Raw genomic sequence first — 25,011 nt, 5'->3', positions numbered from 1 at the left:
CATGCTGTGTTTGTGGTGAGGCACAGATCAATATGCACATAAATTTAATGCCCCTTTCAGACATGCACTCCTTACAGTCTGGCAACATCTGAACCTTAGGCTTCCTGCCTAAGAAATAGCCAAGACAGAATCCAGAAATCAGCAGACTTCAGTTGTTTTAGGCTTTGGTTCACAACAGTGACTTCAGAAAAGAAGATATCTCCTTTCAGCTGACAACCTAAAACACCACAGCAGCATCTCCACACTGGTACACAAGCGCTGCCATGCAAATCAATTTATAATTTTTTATGAGTTTTTTTCTGGATTTTTGGTTCATATTCTGTCTCTCTCCATTGAGCAAGGGATCAAATGATTATTACCCCCACAGTATGTCTGAGGCTCTGTTAGTGTGGTGGTTTACACATGTGTGCTTGCCAAGCAAAATGTTTCAGATTCACATCCAGCTGGTGATACAAACTCCTCTTTGGAATTGAGTCAGGAAAGAAAACAGATCATACATCCAGAGCTACCTGCTGTGGTGAACCCTTTGGGATAAGGGACCAACCGAAAGAAGTGATTTATGTGATGAACATGAAAAGTAAAATGACTTTTGCGTCAATGACACACTAGGTAAAGCCAGTGGGAATCCAATGTCTGAAAAGGGCTCAATGCGTTTTATGTTTTGTAGATAATCAGCAGTCTCACTTCTTAACTGATGGTGTGATAGCGTCAACAAAAGCTGCTCTGCTGAGTACAAATACATCTGTGTGCCACATCTTTTTTCTTCTAAAACTAAAGGCTTTTGCACGTCTCCTTAAAATAAATCCAGAGAGACTGTACGCTTCCCGATGCTACAACTGGTACAGCAGCAAACACTGTCTGCACACTGGCTACGAAGTAACACAGAACGCCGACTGTGGCTGTGAAGTATGTGTGAAAAGTGTTTGAATCTAATACTACTGAGAGGAGAGGGGAGTCTGCTAGAAAATGATCTACAGTGAGCACTGGCACTTGGACATTTATTATCTTAACAATGACTAAGCACAGAACAAAGGGCTGCTGTTCCAGTTTGTGTTGGTGCTTTTGTTTGTGTGGCGCCATCTTCTTCATCCCCTTACAGTCTTTTGGTTTCTGCCAAATAGCAGAGTCCACTTAGGTTTCGACCTTCCCATATGTCCCCTCTGGAGGGCGGTATTGTTTGGGAAAGGCCTTAAGCTGGAGGGCGTTAAAGGCATATTTACGACATCCCACATTCTTCATGGTGTTCTCTCTCCTGCAGCCCTCGCTGTGAGACAGAAGTCATACTTTTTTTTTTCTTTTCCCTTTTTTGGCAAATTACTATTTTTCCAGTGTGTTTTAGGTGTAGATACTGACCTGCGCATACAGTCCAAGGCCTGATAGAAGACCTGTGGGGCCAGGGCGTGCTCCTGCTGCAGGATCTGACACTGTTCCAGGGTCACAGACATGGCTGTGCGGTCCTTAGCGCTCTTACAGCTGGTAAAACGCACTCCGTTCAAGCGGCGACACACCTTTGGGGATTCGGAGGAAGAGATTAGAAGAAGGAGACAGAGCTTTTACGCTTCAGGGGCTAGAATTAGAGGCAGTGATGATGAGTCTACCTCAGCTGCTTGCCACAGGATCTCCACGTTCTTGTTCTTCTTGGTGTTCACGTTCTGGCTCAGCAGTTTGAGCAGCTCGGGCACGCTGGTGGTACTACGAGAGCGAGGGAGACCTGAGGAGATGACAGAGGACGAGTGGTGAGCAAAGAACAAAAAAAAGGGGGGAAAATACACTTTTCTCACTAATAAATTATGTATTTCACTCACAGTCTTCTGGAAGGACCTCTTTAAACTGGTCGTAGTATGAGCTGAGGCGAGTCATGCTTTCCATGTTGATGACATCTTGCAGCGATGTGTCTCCGAACCTGCACACACGCATGATTTAAGAGTTAAAAGTTTTCATTAATATAACACATAGCCTGCTGCTGTCTGGCTTTTCTGTACTGAAGGAGGTTCACTTCCAGCACAGCCATTCAAAGTTTAATGCAACATCAATAAAAACGAGCGCACATATGTATCAACCCAGTTTTTAAAAGTTAGTAACTTAAAATCTCGTCTTTACAGTCATTTTTTAAGAAAAATCTAAATTTGTTGTCTAGCAAGAGAGAACATTTATGCAGTGACCATGCAGTGAACAAGCCTCATTCAGCCAGAGGTTTAAAAATATGCTTTAAAGCCGAATGTGCTGCTCACTGGCCTTTTTGCGACTGACCTATCAAGCTTGGCATGGGTATCTCTTTCTACCTTTCCTGCCCTCTAGTCTCAGTGACTCACTTCTCAGCCAGAGTCTGCTGTTCGTTAATGCCAACGTTGAACAGGACGGGCTGAACTCGCAGCAGCATCCCGTTTTGGATCTCTCGTGGCAGCATGTCAAACATCGCCCCGGGCATCGGGACCCTGACGTTAAAGCCGCTCCTGTTCCCCGTAATTACCGGCAGCATGTCGGGGCTGAAACCAGAAGTTGCCTGGGTAACTTTAAAGGTGACATTTCTCAGGTCCATCACTCCGACGCTCATGTCCTCCAACATGGCCAGCTCCTCGCCTTCATTTATGTGGCAAAGGAAGAACAAAATCAGGGCATGGACAGGGAGTCAATTCTGATTGACTTTTAATATTAAAAGACATTAAAAACCACAAAACTTAGTTTGCTAAAGGAAGCTTTGTAACCAGTTTTATATTAGTTTTTCAGCAGCTTTTGAATTTTTGTACCTTTAAACAGATCCTAAGTCAACTACTACCTTTAAAAAAATTATACTATAGAAATTATAGTTTTTTCATTCTCATTATTATTTGAAATGCAATGCTTTAAAAATAATTTTACTAAAAATAATACTAATATTTTCTGTGTAATTTCATGGAGATCATTAGTGGAAGATGCACACAGTCTTTTGTGATTTTACATATTTCTATATACACAAACATGCACAAACAAAGTTACCATAAGTGCTGAGCAGGCCCTCATACTGCACCAGCAGGCCGATGGTGTGCAGCTGCCTGAGGAAGCCTGAGTCACAGAGGCAGTTCCTCAGCTTCAAAATGAAGCCGCAGATCAGAGCGGTGAGCTGTAAACGGCACACATCACATCATCACAATCGTTGAGTAAGGACAAACGTCCAAGCCTACACGTGCACGGGTTTCATGCACTGTACATGTAACAGTCATAGCAGTTAGCGGCAGACCGTCTGGCAGAAGACGACGTCGCGGCGGTACTGCAGGGTGAGGCTCATGGCGATGGTGGGGGCGCTGTCCTGCATTAGCAGAAACACCATGGCTTTCTTGGCTTTGTCGCTCATCAGAGACACGCAATCTGTCAGCGTGGTGAGGAGAGGATACAGGGCGTCGCTCCACTCACCTGCAGGGATTTGAGAGGACATTTCTATCAGAAATCCTGAAATAGCCTGAACAAATGGCTGAAGTAATAGCTATACACACAACCCCACAGTGTCTGCAAATTTAAAATGATTTGTGCAGTTTTCATTAAACATCTTTCTTTTTTATGGTTTATTTAAAAATAGCAATAATTTGGAGGACGAACAAAAGAATTACAGAGAAAATTTTTTTTTTTTGCCTGCATCAGTCAAACATCAGTGTAAAAGTGAGAGATCTCTCCTGATTCTATCAGATGTTGCTGCTTTTTGCAGAAACTATCACATCGCTGCTATCCTGGCTCTCTCCACAGTCTCACTATAGGCTTTTATCATTTAATTTAATACTGATCACTCTCAAAGCAGGTCTAGATCTGGGCCCAGGCTATGTAGCAGAAACATTTTATTTAACCAGTTAGCATCCTCAGGTCCTGCAGCCCTCCTGGCTGTTCCAAAGTTGAGACTGAGAATGTTGAAGACACCGTGTTTTTGCCTCCTCTTTTAAAGATCTGCTTACATGTGACATTACATGTGATGTCTTTTTCCTTCTAATTACAGTTGTGTGTGTTTTTTAATCTACTCTGCCTCTTTTTAATCATCGGTTCTTGCACTGTGATACTTTTTCATGTACCTACTGTTCGTAAAGGAAACAGTGCTCCTACCTGGGGATGACTTTTCAACCTCTGGGCTGCTTTCTGCAAATGAGAGAACATAAAAATGTTTGGATACGGACAGATTTCCACTTGGACTTGTATCTTAAAGATTTATTTCAGCTGTTAAACAATAGAGATGATTAACATGACTGAGACAGCATGCCAGGGTCTGCTTCAGGATAGTTGAGAGGGATGATAATGATGATGACGTCTGGAGACTCCTGAAAGTTTATACCTGTACCTTTGTTCGTATTAGACGGCTGAGCTCACTCAGTACGTGGATTCATGCAAAAATCTTGTCTACGTGCGTTTACCTTTCTTAGCGTTACCCGGCTCGTCACTGGCGAGCAGGAAGACGTCCTCAGAGCTGCTGTCACTCTGGAGTTTGTCCCGCTGCAGCAGCCTGTCCACTCTCTGGATCACACACTCCAAGCTTTTATCCACGTTTAGCCAAATCTTCTCCTGCACAAATAACCATCAATCAAATCAAACATATATACATGCATATAAAAAACATTATTAACCAAAAGTGGCAGATGGACTCCTCTCTTACCCACTCCTCTTCATGCAAATCTGCCTGCATGGAAGCGCGCTTGTTTTTAGTCCCTTCACTGCCCTCCAGAGGAGCTGTGTGGCGAGAGGGTGAGGTGGTAGCACGAGAGGGCGAGGTGGGGTGACGAGAGGGGGAGCGGGACGGAGAGCGAGAGGAGGGCGAGAGGGAGGAGGATGGCGACGGGGTGCTTTGCTGAGAGAACTCTGGGCGGGCTGCTGCCAGAGCCACGATGGCTGTGGACAGCAGCTTGGAGTCGCACACGGTCACGAGCTGACGAGTCTACAGGAGCAGCGGTGCAGGACAGACGGAGACGGATAAGTTATACTGAGAAATGTTACACTACAGACATTACATGAAAGCACGTTAACACATTAGCATTTATTAACTGGCTCTTAAAGGTAATAAAATGAAACTGAATTAATTTTTCATCCTGGTCAGTCTGTGTTTGTGTGAGTCAGAGGTTGCCTGGCAGTCACAGTGCTGTCAGCATTGTCGTGATATATAGTGCTAGTGCACTGGCTGTAATCTGCAACATCATTCATTTATTATTTTTTCATTTCTCTGTGGTTTCAGTGCCCTCTCCTGTGTGTCTCTTCCAGTCACTTCCTGTTTTATTTTGAAGGTTTTTTCTTTACGTCACCTTTTATGTTTTTACTCTGTGCTTTTCTCTGCTTGGTGTGGATTTAATCTGTGTGAGTTCCCTCAGTCCTTGTTAGTTTGTCAGGTTTTTAGAATCCTTTCCTGTATTTTCTTTTAATTCTAATGAATCTTTAACTCTAATGACCTTTTTATCTTGATGTTGCAATTTTTATTAACTGGTCTTCAAAAATAGTTCTCCAGGCTTTCTGAAAGTCTTTCAAAGTATTTCTTTGGAGACTTTCAGTCCAGTCCTTGTACCTGATTGTTGACAGATGAATGTGTTTTTGGTTGTTAAGCCCATTAACACTGACCTATTAATCATTCAAGCACAAAAAAGGAACATAAATCAAGGGATGAACCGGTGTTGTGTTTACATATAACATAAAACTGAAGAGCTGATTCTAATTCGCAAATTTAGGCACTAATCACAAAACACATAATTTCTTTCCATTACTTTTGTTAAATTTTTCAATATGCCAAATATAACACTGTTTGACAGGCATAAAATAGCACTTTTGAAAATCTTATATGATTATATGGTGGCTTAAGACTTTTGCACAGTACTGAACATATTAAGTATCCCTGCAGTTCAGTCTTACCTTCTCTGTTAGGATGGCCAGAGTTCTCTCCAAAGCATTGGCTGAGCGCTCCTTGGCAGCTCGGGACAGACGTTCAGTGTAGTAACACACTTGTGTCTTAAGAGTGTTAATCTGACCAATCAGCTCCTTTGCTTTTACAACATCCTGAGGCTGGTATGCCATTGCTTTAGAGCTGGAACCAGTTGTGCATTGATGCGTGTGCAAGAAAGAAAAAGAGGTTACTTGAGAAACAAGTGTGGTTTGGTTTTATCCACTTTTAAAGCTTGTAATAGGATTTAGAGAACCTTACCCCTCCTCTCCATGGGTTCTGATTGAATTAAAAAAAAAAAAGGTTTGTTATAAACTTCAAATGAAAAACAACCACCAAATCCTCACGCAAGCTTCAAACAACTCACTGTTTCCTGGCTTCTTCGAGCTTGTGCAGCAGCTTTCGGAGACCGCAGCCTTTAAAGCCTTGATGATGTGCTGCAGGCGCACCAATAGTTACTACGTCGTACGTCCGGTCTGATTAAAGGTTAGAAAATAAAATTAAGAAGGGAGGAAATCCATGAAAAACGTGAATATTAAGTTACAGAAAGCATGCATTAAACATTTGTGGACAAATTCGTACCGTAACCAGACTCTCCCTGTACTCTCATCCTCTGGATATGTAGGTTAGTGGGGATGAACTCCAACTTCCTCTCAGCTTTCAAGGTGCTAGACTTAAATGACGGACCTGTGGGGCAGCAGAAATGAGAAAAAGCAGTTGTTTGTGATTCTGTGTAAGGAAGATGGAGAAAATAATGATTAAAACCCGCTAACAGCTGTACATGATGTCAGAAAGGCTATATTTTCAATGTTGTAACATTTATCTTATTAGGGGAGTTAATGCTGTTTACTTCCTGACATCAGGAAACATCCCCAATTGTAAAACAATACATTTTGGTCACATTGTGCAAGACTAATTTTGACATTTAAAATCAGTGTGATGGCCCTTTACAATGTATATTATGGAACTAACCCTTATATTCATGCAGGTCACTTATGGTCTCCTGGTAGGTGAGGATGATGGTCTGGTACTGAGTAATGATCTGCCTCCTGAGGTTCTCCCAGCATGGAGACAGCTCACCCAGTTCTTCCAGCTCGCACACCCTGCACATGCAGTAACAATCAGTGCATCCAGCTGACGCACGGAGCAGCTCACAGAGTGCGTTTTGTGCTGCTCATTCAGTTATAAACTGAACGAGCAAATGAACATAACAGTAAAGCAGTTACAGACATTAAAGTCAACCATTAAGGGAAAGCCTGCGGATATCTCTTCAAACCATTTTCTCTAACCTTTGCCATTTTTGGGGTTCGGAGTACTAAGCAGCGTTTTACCCTCAAGCAGTTATTATTTAATCGAAACAATCTGTGAAAAGTACACGCTTGGTTAGATTCCTCATAAGTGTCATTTCTTGACAGGGAAAAAGGTTGTAAAAAAAAAAAAAAAGTAAGATGCATCTAGAAGAGCTTCACAAATCTAACAAAAACACAATAAGAATGCAAAGTTAAAGGAGCAAATAACACCACAAATAAATAAATTACAGTAATTAGTAATTTACATGGACTAATTTATATGGGATGACCTGTGTCACCTTTATTGGCTCAAACACAAGTACCCCGGATCCTACAGTATCAGAGAGAAAACCCCCAACAATCAAATCCCCTTTTAACAGGAAGAAACCTCCAACAAAACCAGGGTCAGGGAGTAGAAGCCATCTGCTGTCACGTCACCAGTTGGGGTTGAGGGGAAAGAAACAAAGAGAGGATACAGCAGTGGCATATTAACATATGGGGAGTCTTGCAGCAGTCTGAGGATACAGCAGTATAACTAAGGGATGACCTTGTGAGGAGAAGGACTTTAAATTCAGTCGTCGGTTTAGAAGGAGCCAACGAAGAGAAGCAAATATAGGAGAAATACGATCTCTCATCCCTGTCAGTACTCTTGCTGCATCACTCTGAGAAAGGATGTTTCTAATTTTAGCAGCATTGCATAGGTGAAAGAAAGCAGCCCTGTATATTTGTGCAATGTGTGCAATGAAGGGCAAATCCTGATATATAAAAATAACTTCAGGATTTCTTACAGTGTTACTGAAGGTCAGGGTAATGTCATCCAGAGTAAGTATCTAGTTAGACGCCATCTTTCTGACTCTTTAGGGTCGAGTACAATCATGTCATTCTTGTCTGAATTTAGCAGAAGAAAATCACAGGATGCATTTATGTCTTTAAGACATGCCTGTAGTTAAATAAGTGATTTGCATCGACTGGCTACTGCATTATCTGCATATCATAGATGATACTTACATATTACTGTGTATCATCTGCAAAATGTGTGCAATGTTTTCTAATAACACTGCCCAAGGGAAACCTGTATCAGATGAAAAGAAAACTACCTGTTTACATGCACAAACTGGAATCTATCAGATTTTTCCCCCCCAAGTGTCTGTATTAAATAGCTTTGTTTCATGTCTTAATATTTATGACCTAAACAAACTGTGATCTTAAAAGACTGCTTTGACTTCAGCATCAAATTACTGCATTTTTAGAGAAGGGGGATAAAAAGAGATGTATTCATATAAATTCATCAAGCTGAAGCCAAATCACTACTTACAGCCTTCAGACGTGCAGAATTTATTTTGTGTGGATGATTACATTTTATATGTGCAGACGACTGTGTCCGCTACATAGCTTTAGGTACTGCTGGCTACATAATATGACCATTAAAAAAAATAAATTACATTAACTTACTTGTACAAGTTTAAGTTTTTCTTACACAGAGCAAACAAACTGGGTTGCTACGACAACTACAGCACTTTGATCCCCTCAATCAAACAGGACATAATAATATTTTGATGTAAAATTGTGAAGAATTCCATCAATTACAGTCTGAAGTCCAAACCAGAATCAAACCATTTGAACAATTACAGAAATAAGACTGAAGAAAATAACCAGGAGAAACACTGAAGCAGTACTCTGACTTCAGCAGGTCTACACTGTCTGTGTTTAGCCAATATGGAGAAAAGCGACAATGCAACAGGCGAAGTAACAGTTTATTGCATCATCTCAGGCCTGAATGCCTTTTTATTTACCTACAGTTTGTATGACACAACCTTGTGACTATTATACAGATGCTTGCTAATATTTGTTCTCAGTGTTGAGTGACTGTATTTACTGAAACAGCTAAAACGGTTCAGTTGTGTGAGTTAAGACCTATGTTTTTGAGTGTTTACAGCATTAGGATGGGTCAGTATTTTTACCTGTCACATGTATACTTTGTGTTTTTCAGTCACTTGAAACAAATGAGCCGGATTTTGCTGCCCAGCAACACGCACATGCTCCCAACAGCATGCTGCACAGCCTGCAACAAGCCCTTCTAGACTCAAAGAAGGAAAACCAGGAGGTGGCCGCAGAAAATGCTGCTTTGAGGCAGCAGCTCACCAGAAAAGAGATCAGCTGGGAGAAAGAAAGAAAGAAGCTGCTTATGTTTGTTAGGGTCCCTGGGTCGTTGACCCAGTGTTTTGTGTTTTTGGTTCTTTGATTTTGTTATTTCATTATATTCTAGCTTTGCTTTATGGGTTTTAGGATCATTCTTAGTTTAGGTTCTCTGGGTGGGCTTGGTTAGAGTTTTAGTGTTCTGGTTTTCTGTCTGTGTTCCATGTTGCTGTCTCCCCTGTCTGCTGTATCCCCACGTCCAGTCAGTGTTTGTGTCTGCCCTGGTCCCACGTCTCTGTTCCCTCTGTAGTGCCTGCATGTGAGTCTGTGTTATGTGTTTCCTGTTTTACTTTGAAGGTCTGTGTCTTATCTCAGTGTGTTCAGGTTACGCTTCTTTGGTCTCGTCAGTTCTGATTTGTCCCAGCTGTGTTTCCCTCCTGTTACTCATTCCCTGATTGCTCCCTCTGTGTATTTAAGCCCTGTGTTTCTCTGTGTCTGTGTCGCGATCTACCGTTTATTTTGCTGTGTGTTTTGCCAGTCCACCGGTGTTAGTTTATTTTCAGTTTTTCCCAGTTATGTTATGTTTGCGTTCAGCATTAAAGCTGTTTTGGTTTAAGTTCTGTCTCCGGAGTCTGCACCTTGGGTCCTATTCCTGTTTTCACACAGCCGTCACCTAACAGAAGATCGCGACCAGAACATGGACCCTGCAGACTCCTCTTTCTCAGAGTTCAACGGCGAGATGGAGCGGCTGGTGAGCCTGCTCGACCGCATCGCCCAGTCCCCGGATTTAAGGACCATGGCAGTGGGGCTGAGTGCGGTGGAGGCCATCATTCGGCATAATCCCCGACTTAGCCAGTTTGCTAAGGACACTGATTTGGGGAACACCATAACTGCCTGGAGAGAGCAAGTCAGGGCTAGTGAGCTTGCTCTCTCCCTCACTACATTCTCCCCACCGCTGCCGCAGGGCAACGCACACTCTGCCTCATCGCCACTGCAGGCTTCCTCCCCTTCCTCACGCCAGCCGGGACCTTGTTCGCCTGTCCGTTCGCCTGCCTTTTTTCTGGCAGCTGTGTGGTCGGAGGATGAGGAGGAGGTCTCCGTTTCTCCACCGGTTCCTGTTCCCTCGTCTAAAAGGAAGTGACGCCACCGTCGCTCCTCTCTTCGGTCATCCGTTCAGCCTCACGCCACGTCAGCTGGAGGGCCCGAGGAATCGCTTCAGCCACCTGTCTCCGCTGGAGGGTCCGAGGAATCTCTTCAGCCGTCTCTTCCTGCTGGAGGATCCGAGGGGCCCGTTCAGCATGTGCGTGTTGCTGGGCAGCAACACGCACATGCTCCCAACAGCATGCTGCACAGCCTGCAACAAGCCCTTCTAGACTCAAAGAAGGAAAACCAGGAGGTGGCCGCAGAAAATGCTGCTTTGAGGCAGCAGCTCACCAGAAAAGAGATCAGCTGGGAGAAAGAAAGAAAGAAGCTGCTTATGTTTGTTAGGGTCCCTGGGTCGTTGACCCAGTGTTTTGTGTTTTTGGTTCTTTGATTTTGTTATTTCATTATATTCTAGCTTTGCTTTATGGGTTTTAGGATTATTCTTAGTTTAGGTTCTCTGGGTGGGGTTGGTTAGAGTTTTAGTGTTCTGGTTTTCTGTCTGTGTTCCATAGTTGCTGTCTTCCCTGTCTGCTGTATCCCCACATCCAGTCAGTGTTTGTGTCTGCCCTGGTCCCACGTCTCTGTTCCCTCTGTAGTGCCTGCATGTGAGTCTGTGTTATGTGTTTCCTGTTTTACTTTGAAGGTCTGTGTCTTATCTCAGTGTGTTCAGTTTATGCTTCTTTGGTCTCGTCAGTTCTGATTTGTCCCAGCTGTGTTTCCCTCCTGTTACTCATTCCCTGATTGCTCCCTCTGTGTATTTAAGCCCTGTGTTTCTCTGTCTGTGTCGCGATCTACCGTTTATTTTGCTGTGTGTTTTGCCAGTCCACCGGTGTTAGTTTATTTTCAGTTTTTCCCAGTTATGTTATGTTTGCGTTCAGCATTAAAGCTGTTTTGGTTTACGTTTGTCTCCGGAGTCTGCATCTTGGGTCCTATTCCTGTTTGCACACAGCCGTCACCTAACAATGTTGCTAGGAGGCATTAACAAAGAAATAGCCTCTAAGACTGAGGATATTGGGAGACAAACTAAACCAATCAAGAATCTTCTCAGTCCATGAACAAAATGATTCATTGCAAACAAAGACACTGAAACCAATAAACTGGCTTAAAATCATTCACTGATCAATGCGTGGGTACACAGATGGATGGCAAAACATCTGCTTACTAGGCATCACCTACGCTAATTTGAATCTCTGCTCCTACATGTGTTTGTGAAGTTGTGGAGTATTTAAAATGTAAAAGCTAACTGTACAAACAAGAAGCATGTGCCAACCAAACATGCTAGTTTCACCTGATAGCTTAGCGATCCAGCCTCCTTTCCAAATGTGATCACTTACAGCTTCAAAATGCCAAGAAGGTAAAAACTAAACCAGAGGCTTCAAAATCCACAAACCAACTGGCGACAATACGGAACCACGTCCATCTTTTATATACAGTCTATGGTAGCACGCAGAGAACGCTTTCTTAAAAGGTTCGCATTTATTAGACGTTGACATCACTTCAAAAAGCATCAACACATCTTTCACATTATACCTGACAGCATCCTCCTCCAGCAGCAGTTTGACATACTGTCGAGGAATATGCAGGGAGAGGACGCTCTCTGCCATCTGCTCCAGGATCCGCAGGTGGTTACCATCCGTAGTGGGGAAACGGTACGTCCGTGACATGACGCCGCCAAACACTAAAACAAGGAAAAATATAAATGAGCACTGCCATTGTTACTGCCAGCAAACTACATGTTACTGGTTGTGAAACTTTCCCATAACTCGGAGTAGCAACAGCTCACATAAGAGTTCACTCACCAGCCTTCAGCAGCGGATCTTTACACAAAGAGGACGACTTGGATTTGATGCCCATGGATTCAGTTAGGCTTTCATCCACAGGCAGAACCATCTGATGCACACATAAACAACAATGTTTGCATAAAGAAGGATGTGCTGCTGACCTTTACATTACCAAAAAAGTCAGAAAAAGCAGGAAGTTCAATAAAATTGTTTTATATTGTTTTAATCAATTCAAGCACATTCACAAGCCCGTGGCTGTTATTCCTGGTATGTTTCATGTACTTTGACATCAGGAAAAAATTAAAAGTAAAACAGGAAATTGTCTTAATGTATCAATTAACAAAAAATAATACATTTTCATACTTTAATTTCAAATATTGCCACAAACTATAAAACAAAGTCTCATTCGAAAGTCATTTTTGTGAATTCCTACCCTTCCATTAACAGTATCCCCCCTCTGTAATCTTGCGACAGGAGCTCTCTGCTCACGTTTCTCCTCTATCTGCCAGGCAATGACAGTGATGTTGCCCACGCGCTCGTTCTCCGCTGACCTGACAAATCAAGCGATAACCAAGTGAGTGCAACGTCCCCAAAAACCCAAATGCGACCTGCAGTTCGTAACACAGAAAAGTCACATTGTGCTCTGCGTGCCTCTTACCTGAGAGTCAGGTGCAGTCTGTGGTGCTTGTCCTGCAGCAGCTCCTTCACGGAGAACATGGCAGAGCCGAGCATGTACATCTGTCACATAAAAACACACAAACCGAAAGGATTTAGAGGGTTCTACCCAGATGAGCATCAACTACGAAGGATTTGTTAAAGAAGAGCATTATTTACTTTTGCAATGGAAAATCTAAAGACAGTTTATTGACTTTGTAAGAAATTGTCTTGGCGGGGGTGGGGGGGTTACCGTGCCCTGTGAGCGGTCCTTTACGTCGTAGACTGAAAGCTTGACCTGCGTCTGCTGAGTGATCAGAGAGTCCTGAAAGAAAGCTATACTGCTCAGGAAGATGGGGTTACTGGTGCCCTGAAGACAGAGAGACGAGGGGAAAAGGCTGTGTAAGCATCCAACGGCAGGCAGGAAGTGACAGTGAGGTAGAAGGTAGCATACCTCTATGATTTCAGTCTGAGCGTGTTTAGTCCAGAAGGCCTGGGGCGGAGTGGTGCAGCTGACGGCCACAAAGCTGGTCGGCTTACGGTCCAGTGCAGGAGTCACCAGCTCACTGCAGGCTGCAGGGACATTTAAACACAGGCGATTACAAACTGGGGGATTTAACAGTGGGATGGTCTGTAATCTGTAGCAATGGGAGGATTTAAATATAGTATGTTGGAGTAGTTAGTACTTGACAAGCAGCAGCTGTTGAGTAATTCTTTAGTGGATAAAAAATAAATAGGAGCCAGTAATTATGGGGACACATCATGTTTATGAGTTTTTCTTAAACTGACTGAGAATGAAAAAACAAAAACACAGCATCGCAGTCAAATCATCATGTTTTAAAGTAGAATATTTAAACATTTTTAGCCAGTTAATGGTAGTGAGGCAAAATATTTTTTTAAAACTGCTGAACTATTATCCCCTTAGTTTCTGTTTCTGGCCTCATTTCTCTCTCTGTCTTATTTTTTGCTCTCTTACTGCTTATTAGGGAACTTTCTGGCTCTTCAGATGCGAAACGCTCTTAAATGTTCACTAACTAGCTGACTATCAGCGTTCACTGAAAACAGTGAGCTGAAAACTCACTGCAAAAAAACAAAGATAGTATTTTGGATATAGAGTTCTTATTCAAGATGTTCTCCTCCTTGTTGTTTATCATTTTTCACCTTGACTTTCATGTGTATTAAATCTTTGGTTCATAGTTTCAGTTTAATACTGCTCCTCAGTATTTTCCTGTACCATTCTGTGTCAACTCCACTATTTTAAGTTCATTCATGTGTCTATGTTTCACTTCCTGTTTTATTTTGATACTTGTCTCTAGTGTCCCGTGTTTAACTTTATTTCATTTAACTTCCTCGTCTATCTCATTGTCTATGATGATGTTCACCTGTATCTTGTTATCTTAACTCTGGGTTTCAGCTTCCTCACCATCTTGCAGACTTTGTAATTCTGGCCTCTCAAATCATCCTAAATAAAGGTTTGTTTTTTGTCTATGTCTGCCTCACTGCATCTAGCAATTTATGCTGAGCAGTGGGACAATCTAAAAAAAATGCTTAAATGCTGCACAGAGTTGAGGATAAGCAGCACCTTACTCCAAAGTTTTAATGACAGATTAGTGTAGCTTTGTAGGATGATGCATCCCTATGTCAAAGGAATCATTTTGAAACACCCAAACAGTGCATTCGAGAAGAGTTAACCAGCTGTGGACTTCAGATAGCTGCAGACATATGATGCATAAATGAGTTTTTGGTTTTGGAGTGTTGGCAGCACTGTGACTTGTTAATATGCTTTAGAGGATTAAGGAACATCAACAGAGACAAAATCCAGAGACAGCAGTGGAAGATGATATGTGGTTTAAGAGTTAAAAAAAGTTTCAATATTTCCTTATTGTGGGGATTTTTATTGTGCTGTGACTAATTAAATTAACTGCCAAATGAAGTGCTTATGGGTGTCTCCAAGATGGCTGCTGAGTGGTGAGTCTTGCTTCTACAGGGACTCTGATATCAAGCATTAGCTGCATAAATGCTCGTGCATTTGTGGATCGATCAAAATAAAATAATTTGAACACTACCATATTAATTCTAGTAGAACATAATAAACAGTCTGGTGCATCAGTAAGGTGCAGCAACAATATCTACAAACACATCCTGAACATACCCACGCTGAACTCCAGCACGGGCTCATCTGGGTCCTGACTGCTGCCTGTGGGGAAGAGAGCGAAACAGAGATGAGCAGAAGCTCTTTACAGTTTTGTTATCAATGAAGTAAGGTTACCATGGTAGCAGTTACTTGGTTACCTGAGAGAGCCAACCCCATCATCTCAGCAGAGAGATCAAACGTATTAGCCCGGTAGACCGACCATGGCCGATGGCGGGGGCTGCGCTCCTTCCCAGACATGGTGGTTTCAGGTCAGGGCTGAGGATTTTGTTTTTGAGTAAAAAAGGCCTGAAGAGCAGAACAATGTCGAGCAGGAACAGAGTCAAAACTCTTGCGTAAGCCTTCTTATGACGTGTGTGGATCTGAGCAGTCACACTTTTGTCACTGCGGAACCTGACAGAAAGAAAGAAAACGAGGCAAATCAGACAGAACTGGACATCTTCAGCTCTTTGATACTGACATCAAACTCATCATCACGACAGCAGCTGAGCTCCGAAAAATAGCAATGTGCTCGCAGTTAGTCACATAAAGGAAGCCACTTTGCAGCACACATGCTCAAAATCCGGTTACATTCCTCTTTTTTTTCACAGGGTTAAAGGATGAATAACTAATAATAGCTCGATGATGTTTCCACAGATGCTTCATTCTGAGGCGAACGGCGCTGTAGGTTTTGCAACTCTGTGTCATTGCTCTAAATATTTTTATCCCCATGTTAACGTGCTAATATAGGCGGCGAGAACATTTTCTGAGAGAAAAAGTGAGACTTCACACAGCTGTAGAAAAAAAACAGCACTGCAGCACACTGAATTGACGTCCTGATGCTATTCGTGCTTTCCTGGTTTTAGACAAACCTAATAACCAACACAGGAACAGGGAGTCAGGTAAAGAAAATCAGAAATGCTCACATAGAAAACAGACGTAACAGAAAAACTCATAATCTCCACAACCTCTCAAACCACGTTCACAAAACTGGCTTGTAGATGTGATGCACTTGTCTAAATCAAGTGATAGGTCTGTACACTGATAATTGCACTATACAATCAGGTTTTAATAGCAACAATGCTGTTTACTTCACTCTAATAGCATTTTATTCATAGTTTAACTGCAAATACAACAATCACCATTTCACTGGGGCTGACAATACAAAAGAAACAGCACGTAGGGTTTGTTGATTTCCTGCTGACGCTGCACCTGCCAAAATTATTCACTACAGCAGGAAACTAAAGCTGTGCCAAGTGTGCCAGCAGAGGAGATCTGGCTCCAGTGCAACATTAACAATCTCCCCCTGACTTCATCTTCTTCCAACTAACAGAAAGAGACAAAAGATTAAACCACTGCTGATCTAGATCTGTTGGAGACGTGGATCTACATTCACGGGTTATTTTTTATTATCAGTTAATCTGGAAATTATTTTCTTAAATGATTAGTAATAAGTTTATTGTTTGGGTTAACTGTTTTCTTTAACTTTCAGTCTGAAAAACAATTTTTATTCAGGCTAAATGCTTAAAGAAATCAGTGAAACCACAAAAATAATAACATATGGTTAAAAAAATAGAGCATTGTCAGTATTTTAAGTTAAGTTTTTTAAGCCATCCCTCATTTCTTTATAGTTTATTCACAAGGATCCAGATTTTATTTTAATATTCAACTTTGCAATTGTTCACCAGGCTTTGAGGAAGCCTTTCAAATTATTTCTTTGGACCTTTTTTCATTCGTTTTCAGTCCGGTCTTTGTACCTGATAATATTTAGAGGAAGATTTCTTTGTTTGTTAAGCAATGTTAAGTCATGTCCTTAAGAAACAGGAAAAAATCCAGCAAAGAATGACACAGGGCCTGAGAGATGCATCTGCCTTCAGTTGATCCATGTGCTGCTCACTGGTAGCAGGAGGAGGGACAGTGAGCGTCCACCGCTACCTGTAAAACACGGTGGAAGCTCTGTCGTGGTTTAGGATCACTTCAAAGGATCTTGTCAAAAGGGATGGATTCAGAAAAATACTGTCTGATTTTGATCAACGCTGCACATATTTCAGTAAATCACAGCACCTCCTCTTCCTAGAAAAATATTTTAGAAAAGAGGGCTGACACAGTTCTCCATAGTGAGTACACGTCTCTTCTGGTGTGCAAGTAATTAAAGCTGTTTCTATATCTATTTTTGTCCTGTGAGCTGACACACTGTCGCAATATTGTTTTCTGCAGTAAGCGCTCTCCTTTCAGCAAAGACAGAGGAGAAGAGATTTGAAAGCAAAAAGCCTCGGTAAGGAATACTGTATGCCAGAAATGCATGAAGCAAACGTGTAATGTTAAAAGAAATGAAAAGGATTCAGCAAGTGGTCCGATGAGCTGCTTCAAATTCCTGTGAGATGTCAGACTCCGTTAACCTCTCTGGTATATGTTTGCTTACACAACTATACAACCTGCCTTTGCTCAGCGCGATCACTGCCTCCTCATACACAGAGACGAGGGTCGTATCAACGCGTTCATCTGTCTCTGTGTGTTGCTGTTTATTTGATGCTACACTGATGAGGGGAGAACATCTGTGTGTGAGTGTTTCTGTCCATTCATGTGTGAAGACCTCTGCAAAGGAAGTCTATTTTTACACATGAATCCTCTCTGACGTCACACGACACGTGCAAATGAAAACGCGGCGTCCTGGCGACACACACGCACAGCGCTAGAACTCACCTCACACACATACAGTTTAGTCAGCGTGATTCTCCGTGGTAGTTTAATTCCTGTCTTCACACCTTCATGTGAGATCTAAACAAATGACAATTACAGCATGGATGCTCTGCCTCATTAGGCTGTGTAGGAGTCATTGACAGTGGGGTTGGCATTTAGCACGCTGTAATCGCCACTGCCTGGGGCATTGTGGGAAGCTCTCTAGGAAACCAATAGAGGATCTAATGCAAAGCCACAGGGAGCGAAGGATCATCTTCATTTCATCTGTCTGACGGTCATCAGATACACTCAGTTCACATATGTGGGGCTGGAACTAGTGCTGAAACAACCACTTTCCAATCCAATTAAAAGACTTAATCATCATTAGAAGTGATGAATGATAATCACTTACTAAATATTTACGTTTTTACTTTTTCAGCTGCTGTTTTGGCAAAAGATGCTATTTGATGCTGTGAATTTTCCCCATTTTTCCCCACAAATTTCTGCTATATCACACAGAAGGTTCCATTTTCTGAACTTCAGGGTTATATTTTTAAAATGTTTATAAATCCAACCAGCAGTCTAAACCTTCATGTCTGTCACATCTGTCACAGCTCATAGTATAGCTATAGTAGAAAAGTGGGAAGTAGAATAAGTAAGTAAATTGTAAATTGCAAGTAAAGTTTACTAGCAATTTACAATCCATACACACAAAATGAAGTGGGAATTTGGTGGTAAGCTTCACTAAGACTTCCTTTGGATCCTGTTACATTATTTAATTAAACCATTATTTAAGTAGCTTTTCACTCCTTTTCACTCGGTTTGAACTTCAGCAGGTCGCCTCGAGCTAGATCAGCTCATTTATGAAAAGCCACTTGATGTAATGCAGCTGAACCTGTTCACTGACTTGACGGGGAGTGGAACTGGGAGGAGACTTGACAGAAATTGCTTTGTTTTTTACTTTATTGTTAGTTAATTGTTGAATGTAGTAGCGCAGCAAACACACCAGACTGGGAGAGCTGCAGGAGTTCTCATTTTAAACCTAAATAACTGCGAGTCAGCCATGAATTATCAACAGCAGGTAAGTTTCTATCTATCTATACTGACTGGACACTTTTACCTTCAGAGCTGCTTTGATTCTTTAATTCCTCCTGCCATTCAACAAGGTGCTGGGAACATTTCTCAGAGATTTTGGTCCATGTTGACACGATAGCGTCACACAGTTCCCCATCCATGAGGTGTCCCCGAATCCCAAAGATGCTCTTTTGACTGAAATCTCGTAACATTTAGTTCAGAGGACTCAATATCATGTTCATGAAACTAGTTTAAGATGATTTGAGCTTCCAGATTTATTTTCAGTAGTTGGGTACACATGCTGGTTGTGGTGTTTAAACGGTGCTTAGCTGGTGCTTAGGTCCAAAGTGTGCCAGAAAAGATCCACCACACCATTACACCACTAGAAGCCTGAACTGTTGGTTTATGGAGGATGGATCCATGCTTCCATGCTGTTTATGCCAAATTGTGACCCTAATACCCGGATGTTGGAGGAAAAGTTGAAACTCACTGAATCAGGCAACGTTTTGCCCATCTTCTCTTTCTCAGTTTTAGTGAGTCTCTGTGAACTTTAGCCTCAGTTTCTTGTTCTTAGCTGACAGGATTGTTACTCAGTGCGGTCTTCTGCTGCTATAGCCCATCTGCTTTAAGGTTTTATGTGTTGTGCCTTTAGAGGTGCTCTTCTGCATACCTCTGCTGGTATTTGAGTTGCTGTTGCCTTTCTATCAGTTCAAAGTATTTTGACCGCTACTTTGAAACAGGGAACCACCGCTCACACTCTCTGTAAACACTAAAGACAGCTGTATGGAAAAATCCCAGAAAATCCACATTTTCTGAAAAACTCAAACCAGCCTGTCTGGCAAATAATACAAATACAGTATAATAGTTCTGCAACATTAAATGTATTCAGATGCTGACTGAAACTGGGTAAGTTTTACCTCTGACAAGCAGATTGCCTGTACTAAAAAAACAAATGTGTCAGCCACTTTCTGTAATGTAGCTGAACCTGTTATCTGGGTACACGGGGAGTGGTAGTGGGTGGAGATGTGTCACTACTTGCTTCTTTTATTCTAATTATTAACTGTTATTAACACAGATTGATAACATTGTATCCACTGCAAAATTTGGAGACTTGATTGAGTTTTCCTACCCACTCGGATATTCGCACTGGGCCATCTATGATGACGATGGACATGTAATCCATTTTGCGGTTGCAGGTGAGTAAAACATGTGTGTTCATTGCATTCATTAAACAGGCAAATTATTACACTAACATTTCTTGTTTCCTTTTTTTTTCCAAGATGAGAAGCAACTAATGACAACTGTTCGTACTTATCTGCAAAAAATCATGCCAGTATGTGGGGACCTTCTCCTTGGAGAAACCAAGATTCGCAGAGTCCCTGTTGGTGAGGTCAATGTCCCACATGGAGCCCATGCGTTGGTCAGTAACAATCGCCATGCCTTCACACCTTCAGCACCTGAGGATATGAGGCTACGCCGTGACGCCCTTCTCAATCAATCCCTTCCATATAACCTTTTTACTCTAAACTGCGAGCACTTTGCCACTTTCATACGCTACGGGAAAGCTGTGTGCAACCAGGTAATGCCGTCACTCGAAAAAACTTCTGATTATCATTTAAGATGTGGTAATACACTGGCCTTCATGTGCTTGAAATCATGCATGATAATGTTGGGACATACTCCTAATGAGAATATGAACGGTTTCCTGGGGGATCTCCTCCTAAATCTGGACCAGAGCATCACAGAGGACAATCTGAGGTGCAACCTGACTGTGTTGGATGGACTGAAGCATATTGTCCCACAGGTGCTCTACTGGATTTAGGTTAGGTGAGCATGGGGGCCAATCAATGGTACCAAAACCTCCTTCCAGGAACTAGCTGCATTCTCTAGCCACATGAACCCAGACACTGTTTGCAGCAGGAGGAACCCAGCACCCACTGCACCAGCAGAGGGTTTTACAGTGGATCCAACGACTCTATCCCGATACCTAATAGCAGTCATGTGCCGTTGCCCAGCCTTTAGAGGTCTGCGTCGCTCCAAGAATATACCTCCCCAGACCACCGCTAACCCACCACTAAACCGTTCATGCTGAACGATGTTACAGGCAGTATAATGTTCTCCACAGCTTCTCCAGACCCTTCTCTCATCTGTTAAAAGCACAGCACACAAGTGGTGGATCTGCCAGTATTATATGGAAAGTACCAATGTGGCTCCACAGTGCTGAGCAGTGAGCACAGGGTACACTAGTGAATGTCAGGCACTCAGATCACCCTCATGAAGTCTGATTGTGATTGTTTAGTCAGAGGCATTCACACTGTGTCCTGTTGGACATCACTTTGTAGCTTTGGCAGTTCTCATTCTGTTCCTCCTTCTACAAAGGAGCAAACAACAGACCTGCTGATAGGTTAACGACTTTCTGCAGCCCTGTCTAGCTCTCCTAGAGTAACTGCCTGTCTTATAGAATCTCTTCCATGTTCTTGAGATTGTGCTGGGAAACATACTGATGTGGACTACCTATGCAACCTCTGTAGGGTCCAGATAGCACTTCATGCTATGAGTAACGACACTGACCCCAGCCAAATGCAAAAACCAGTGAAAAACCAGTCAGAAATAAGGAGGAGGGGAAAAATTCCAGTAGTATACCTGTAAAACCATTCCTGTTTTGGATGTTGTCTCATTGTTGCATCTTTAATGCACCTGTTGTCAATTTCATTAACACCAAACCAGCTGAAACTGATTAACAACGCTGTCTGCTACTTAAATAACCTGATCAGTATCCCAGATGTTAACAGACTTCATGCAGTACTCTGATTAAAAAGTCTTCCTTTAAGTTGTTTGAGCAGCGTACAACATGAGAGAACATCAACAGCTTTGTCATCTGGACTGATTTATGAACTGCACTTCATATATCAGTCGGTACTGGAAATTTTACAAAACCAAATATGTTTTATATTAACAGGAAAATGGTCAGATTATTATTAGCAGTAGTAGAAGTATTGTGAGTATGAGTGCTAATCGTATTAATAACACGGTTATTCTTTCTTTAGATCCCTGCAAAACCCAAGAATGAAGAGTGCACAGGAGCAACTACAGTTTTCAAAGACATTGTCAACTCAAAGCAAACTGATTAGAAACCTTTTCATTTCTACATATATGAACTTGTGCGGTGCCTCGGTTTGGTCTTTCTGAGTCACATCACCGTAAATATCCAACATGTTCTCTTTGTCTGGCCCTTTATGGAGCTTAGCCTGATTATTTTTTTATGAAGCCACTTATGGGATTGGCAGTATGTACTGCAAGGTTTAAACTTACTTGTTTTTTGCCCTTATTTATTCATTTGCAAATGCTTAGTTGAAACCGATAAATATTTTTTCTCAGCAAAATATCTTTAATAATTCCTCCAGAGAAAAAAACAATCTTGGGATTCATAATTTGGCCGAGCAAAAGCCCTGAAGCTATAAGGTTCACCACGACAAACCACACGCTGGCAAGCTGAAAGCACGTGATGATTATAACGCCAAAAGATAACGTGTGATAAAAAAAATGTAGATACTGATGTTCTACTGATGTTCTCATATAATATATCAGATATATTTTTCTGTTCAGTCACAAAACATGAACAAATTCACCTAACATTTGTTATTTGTATTTATTTACTTGTTTACTCGTTTACGCTCTGAGGCTGCTTCCAACAGAGAAGCTGCAGGGAGCCCTCTGGTGGATGAACTATGCAACATCAACACTCAGTGTGGTGAAGGGTGTTTCTCCCATCTTTTCTTAACTTTGAAAAAAAGAAGAAGGTTCCTTTAACAGCTGTTATAAATACTGATACCAATAAACATATATTGGATTAATGACCCAAGAACACCAATGGGTTGTTTCTGGTCTCAGGGATGACCACAGTGTATAAGTAGCTGATTTCCTCTCTTTGACATAATTTTATGCTGACGTTAAAAGTGTGTGCAGCTTACCTCGCTGTATAGCTGCTGTCAGTAAAGGTGGTTTTATGCATATTTTATCTGAAAGCAAACTACCTGAAACAGTGTATTAAGCAAAAGTCCACTCCAAGATCTCAAACATCCACCAAAGCTGATGACAACAACAATCTTGCAATGTTAATTTGGTTTTACTGGAGTTCAGCTGAAGAAGATGATAATGGTCAAAATGAATGCAAGTTTCTGTCCTGCACCAGAGGGATGAAGTCAGACAGCGCGTCAGCTAATTCTTCATCGTCATCCTAAACTGAGCAAGAGGATAAATCCAGCTGCTGTCCTGAAGGTGACATCTGACCCCAATCACACACTAAACAGACCCTGTTTCTGTTTTCTAGCTGAACAGTGTGGCAACAAACATGGTGAACATGCTGCAGGGAAGCAGGTGAAATGGTGTGTAGTAAGAGTGCGGAGATTCGGGAGCTCCTGAGTCCACTGGGATGCTTTGGAGACAAATGTGTCCCAGTTTGTTGGTCTGGCGGCTCACCCCCTGCAGGTGCTGTCAGCACCGGCTGCACTGCAGCGCTTCCACAGCTTCTCCTCCTTCTCCTCATCCCTTTGTGATCAATCCTGTGTTTTTCTTTTGTTTTTGTTTTCTTTTTGTTATTTAAGCCAACTTCCTTTCCCTTGTCCCTCTGTAACCTCAATGTTCTTCTTCATTTCCATTTATTGATTCAGATTCAGTCCAGAGCTGGCCTGTGCCTCGCTGCTCTCCCTTGAATCTGGTCTACAATCAGCTTACCTGGCATATGGAAATGTCTGTCACAGCCACGTGCACATGGATGCACCAATAATCATGGAAGCTGAGCCGTAAAATGCTCTCTGATCAAACTGATTGAAGAAGACGAGAATATATGAAGAGAACATTTAGAAAGCGGGAAAAAGAAGTCTTCTTCAGAGAACTGAGAATTATAAAGGAAGCTCAACTGAGATGAACTGCTTTAGGTTATGTTTCAACCAAATGGATTCTCGGGAGAATAAGTCATGGATTTCCCTCAACACACTAGGCAGAACGTGGCAAATCTGATTTGTTCAATCAAAAATACTCCTCTGAAACACACATGAGCACAGGACAGAAAGGGCAGACAGAAGTGAATCCCCAAAGAACCCAGTGCCTGCTCTGTTATGAAAAGAGTGGCTCAGAAGATCAAATTTAATCCTTTCCCTGCCCCTTGGGAACATCAGGGAGGACTCTGGCTTCATAAAGCAGTAAATATGACACTGGATGCAACCAGTGCATTATAAAAAAAAAGCCCCCAACATATAACCTCATAATATCAGATACACACTCTTTCAGGCTTCAGCAGAAAGCTGGGTGTTATTCAGCAGGCAGTCTGCGTGGAAATAAACAACAGGCCGAAGCTTCCCACTACAAATCTATTTATGGAAGGTTTAGCCAATGACAGGCCCATTGACACCATACTTAAAGCGTGGATATATGCTCATTCACCGACACTACCAAATAATAACAAACATTGCGTCATTATGTCTGCTGATGCTCACTGAGGGAGGCAGCAGCACGGCGCTGCGGGTTGTGACCCACAGCTCGTTTAGCACTGTTTTAAATTTAAAACAAATCAGCTGCACACATTTTATTTTATTCATTTGTTTTTTGCTACGACTGTAAAACACGTATTATTGTGATCCCGCTGCGAGGCGGTGCTCTCGCTTTGAGACAGCTTTCATATCCGGGAGCAAAAACCCTCGAGAAACCGTGAAATAATAATACGAGGAATTAGAAACAAACACAAATGTCTAACCTTCAAGAGAAAAGCGATGGTTTCTTGTCATGCTGATGAGCATCCTGCGCGCATCGACGATGTCTGCAGTCGAGACTCGCCCTGACTCCCTCTGACACATCAGAGACGTAATACCTACATAGATGGTAATGCCTCCTCCGTCCACTGGGGGGAGATGTCGGCCAGGATTTATTCTCTCCAGGCTTCGTTAAAAGACATTCAAAGCTCTCTTTTAAACGTTGGCTGCCTTTTCCCTTTTTGTTGTGCGTTCTGTCAGAGTTTCTCTGTGTTTTTCTATCCAGGGACAGTTTTACTCCATTGGCAGTGATCTTGAGATCACTGTCATCCTGAGAAATGAAGCTGCTGCCAGTCAGGACATCCATGAACTGCATCTCACAGCTGTACACAAAACAATCCCAAATAATGTTTTTGATGATTAACTAACAAAAAATTTTTCGTTTTCGTTAAACAATCTTTAAACTATCCCTCTAAATTAAATTCAGTGAGTCCTTCGGTGT

The 25,011-nt window shown here is 42.1% G+C and overlaps 2 protein-coding genes across 2 annotated transcripts; one reads left to right on the top strand and one right to left on the bottom strand.

The window, feature by feature from the left end:
* Positions 1-981: 981 nt before the first annotated feature.
* inpp4aa (inositol polyphosphate-4-phosphatase type I Aa) lies at positions 982-24,649 on the bottom strand. Its single transcript, XM_026144842.2, has 24 exons — positions 24,515-24,649; positions 15,171-15,423; positions 15,031-15,075; positions 13,333-13,451; positions 13,132-13,248; positions 12,883-12,962; positions 12,658-12,775; positions 12,243-12,333; positions 11,974-12,121; positions 6,848-6,978; positions 6,458-6,562; positions 6,243-6,351; positions 6,137-6,154; positions 5,848-6,019; positions 4,610-4,888; positions 4,371-4,518; positions 4,066-4,098; positions 3,218-3,390; positions 2,977-3,100; positions 2,313-2,580; positions 1,806-1,903; positions 1,599-1,711; positions 1,354-1,508; positions 982-1,264 (listed from the first exon to the last, which is right to left on the bottom strand). Exons 2-24 carry the CDS (start codon positions 15,268-15,270, stop codon positions 1,132-1,134), a joined length of 2,877 nt encoding a protein of 958 aa, XP_026000627.1. The 5' UTR covers positions 15,271-15,423; positions 24,515-24,649; the 3' UTR covers positions 982-1,131.
* LOC113007844 (phospholipase A and acyltransferase 2-like) lies at positions 18,580-22,619 on the top strand. Its single transcript, XM_026144844.2, has 4 exons — positions 18,580-18,769; positions 19,838-19,958; positions 20,043-20,341; positions 21,810-22,619. Exons 1-4 carry the CDS (start codon positions 18,752-18,754, stop codon positions 21,891-21,893), a joined length of 522 nt encoding a protein of 173 aa, XP_026000629.1. The 5' UTR covers positions 18,580-18,751; the 3' UTR covers positions 21,894-22,619.
* Positions 24,650-25,011: the final 362 nt, after the last annotated feature.

Source organism: Astatotilapia calliptera, chromosome 16 (assembly GCF_964374335.1).
Source record: "Astatotilapia calliptera chromosome 16, fAstCal68.1, whole genome shotgun sequence".
Classification (NCBI taxonomy): domain Eukaryota; kingdom Metazoa; phylum Chordata; class Actinopteri; order Cichliformes; family Cichlidae; genus Astatotilapia; species Astatotilapia calliptera.
The sequence above is the reverse complement of the archived record's forward strand: the minus strand, read 5'-3'. Positions and strand labels throughout refer to the sequence as shown.

Bases quoted from the DNA above. Each gene is read 5' to 3' on its own strand.
- inpp4aa (XM_026144842.2), bottom strand. From the start codon at position 15,270: ATGTCTGGGAAGGAGCGCAGCCCCCGCCATCGGCCATGGTCGGTCTAC. The intron at 3,101-3,217 runs GTCTGCCGCTAA...TGCCGTTTACAG, and splicing joins ACGTCGTCTTCTGCCAGACG to CTCACCGCTCTGATCTGCGG. The intron at 1,712-1,805 runs GTGAGTGAAATA...TCATCTCCTCAG, and splicing joins AGAGGTCCTTCCAGAAGACT to GTCTCCCTCGCTCTCGTAGT.
- LOC113007844 (XM_026144844.2), top strand. The intron at 19,959-20,042 runs GTGAGTAAAACA...TTTTTTTCCAAG, and splicing joins AATCCATTTTGCGGTTGCAG to ATGAGAAGCAACTAATGACA. The intron at 20,342-21,809 runs GTAATGCCGTCA...TTCTTTCTTTAG, and splicing joins GGAAAGCTGTGTGCAACCAG to ATCCCTGCAAAACCCAAGAA.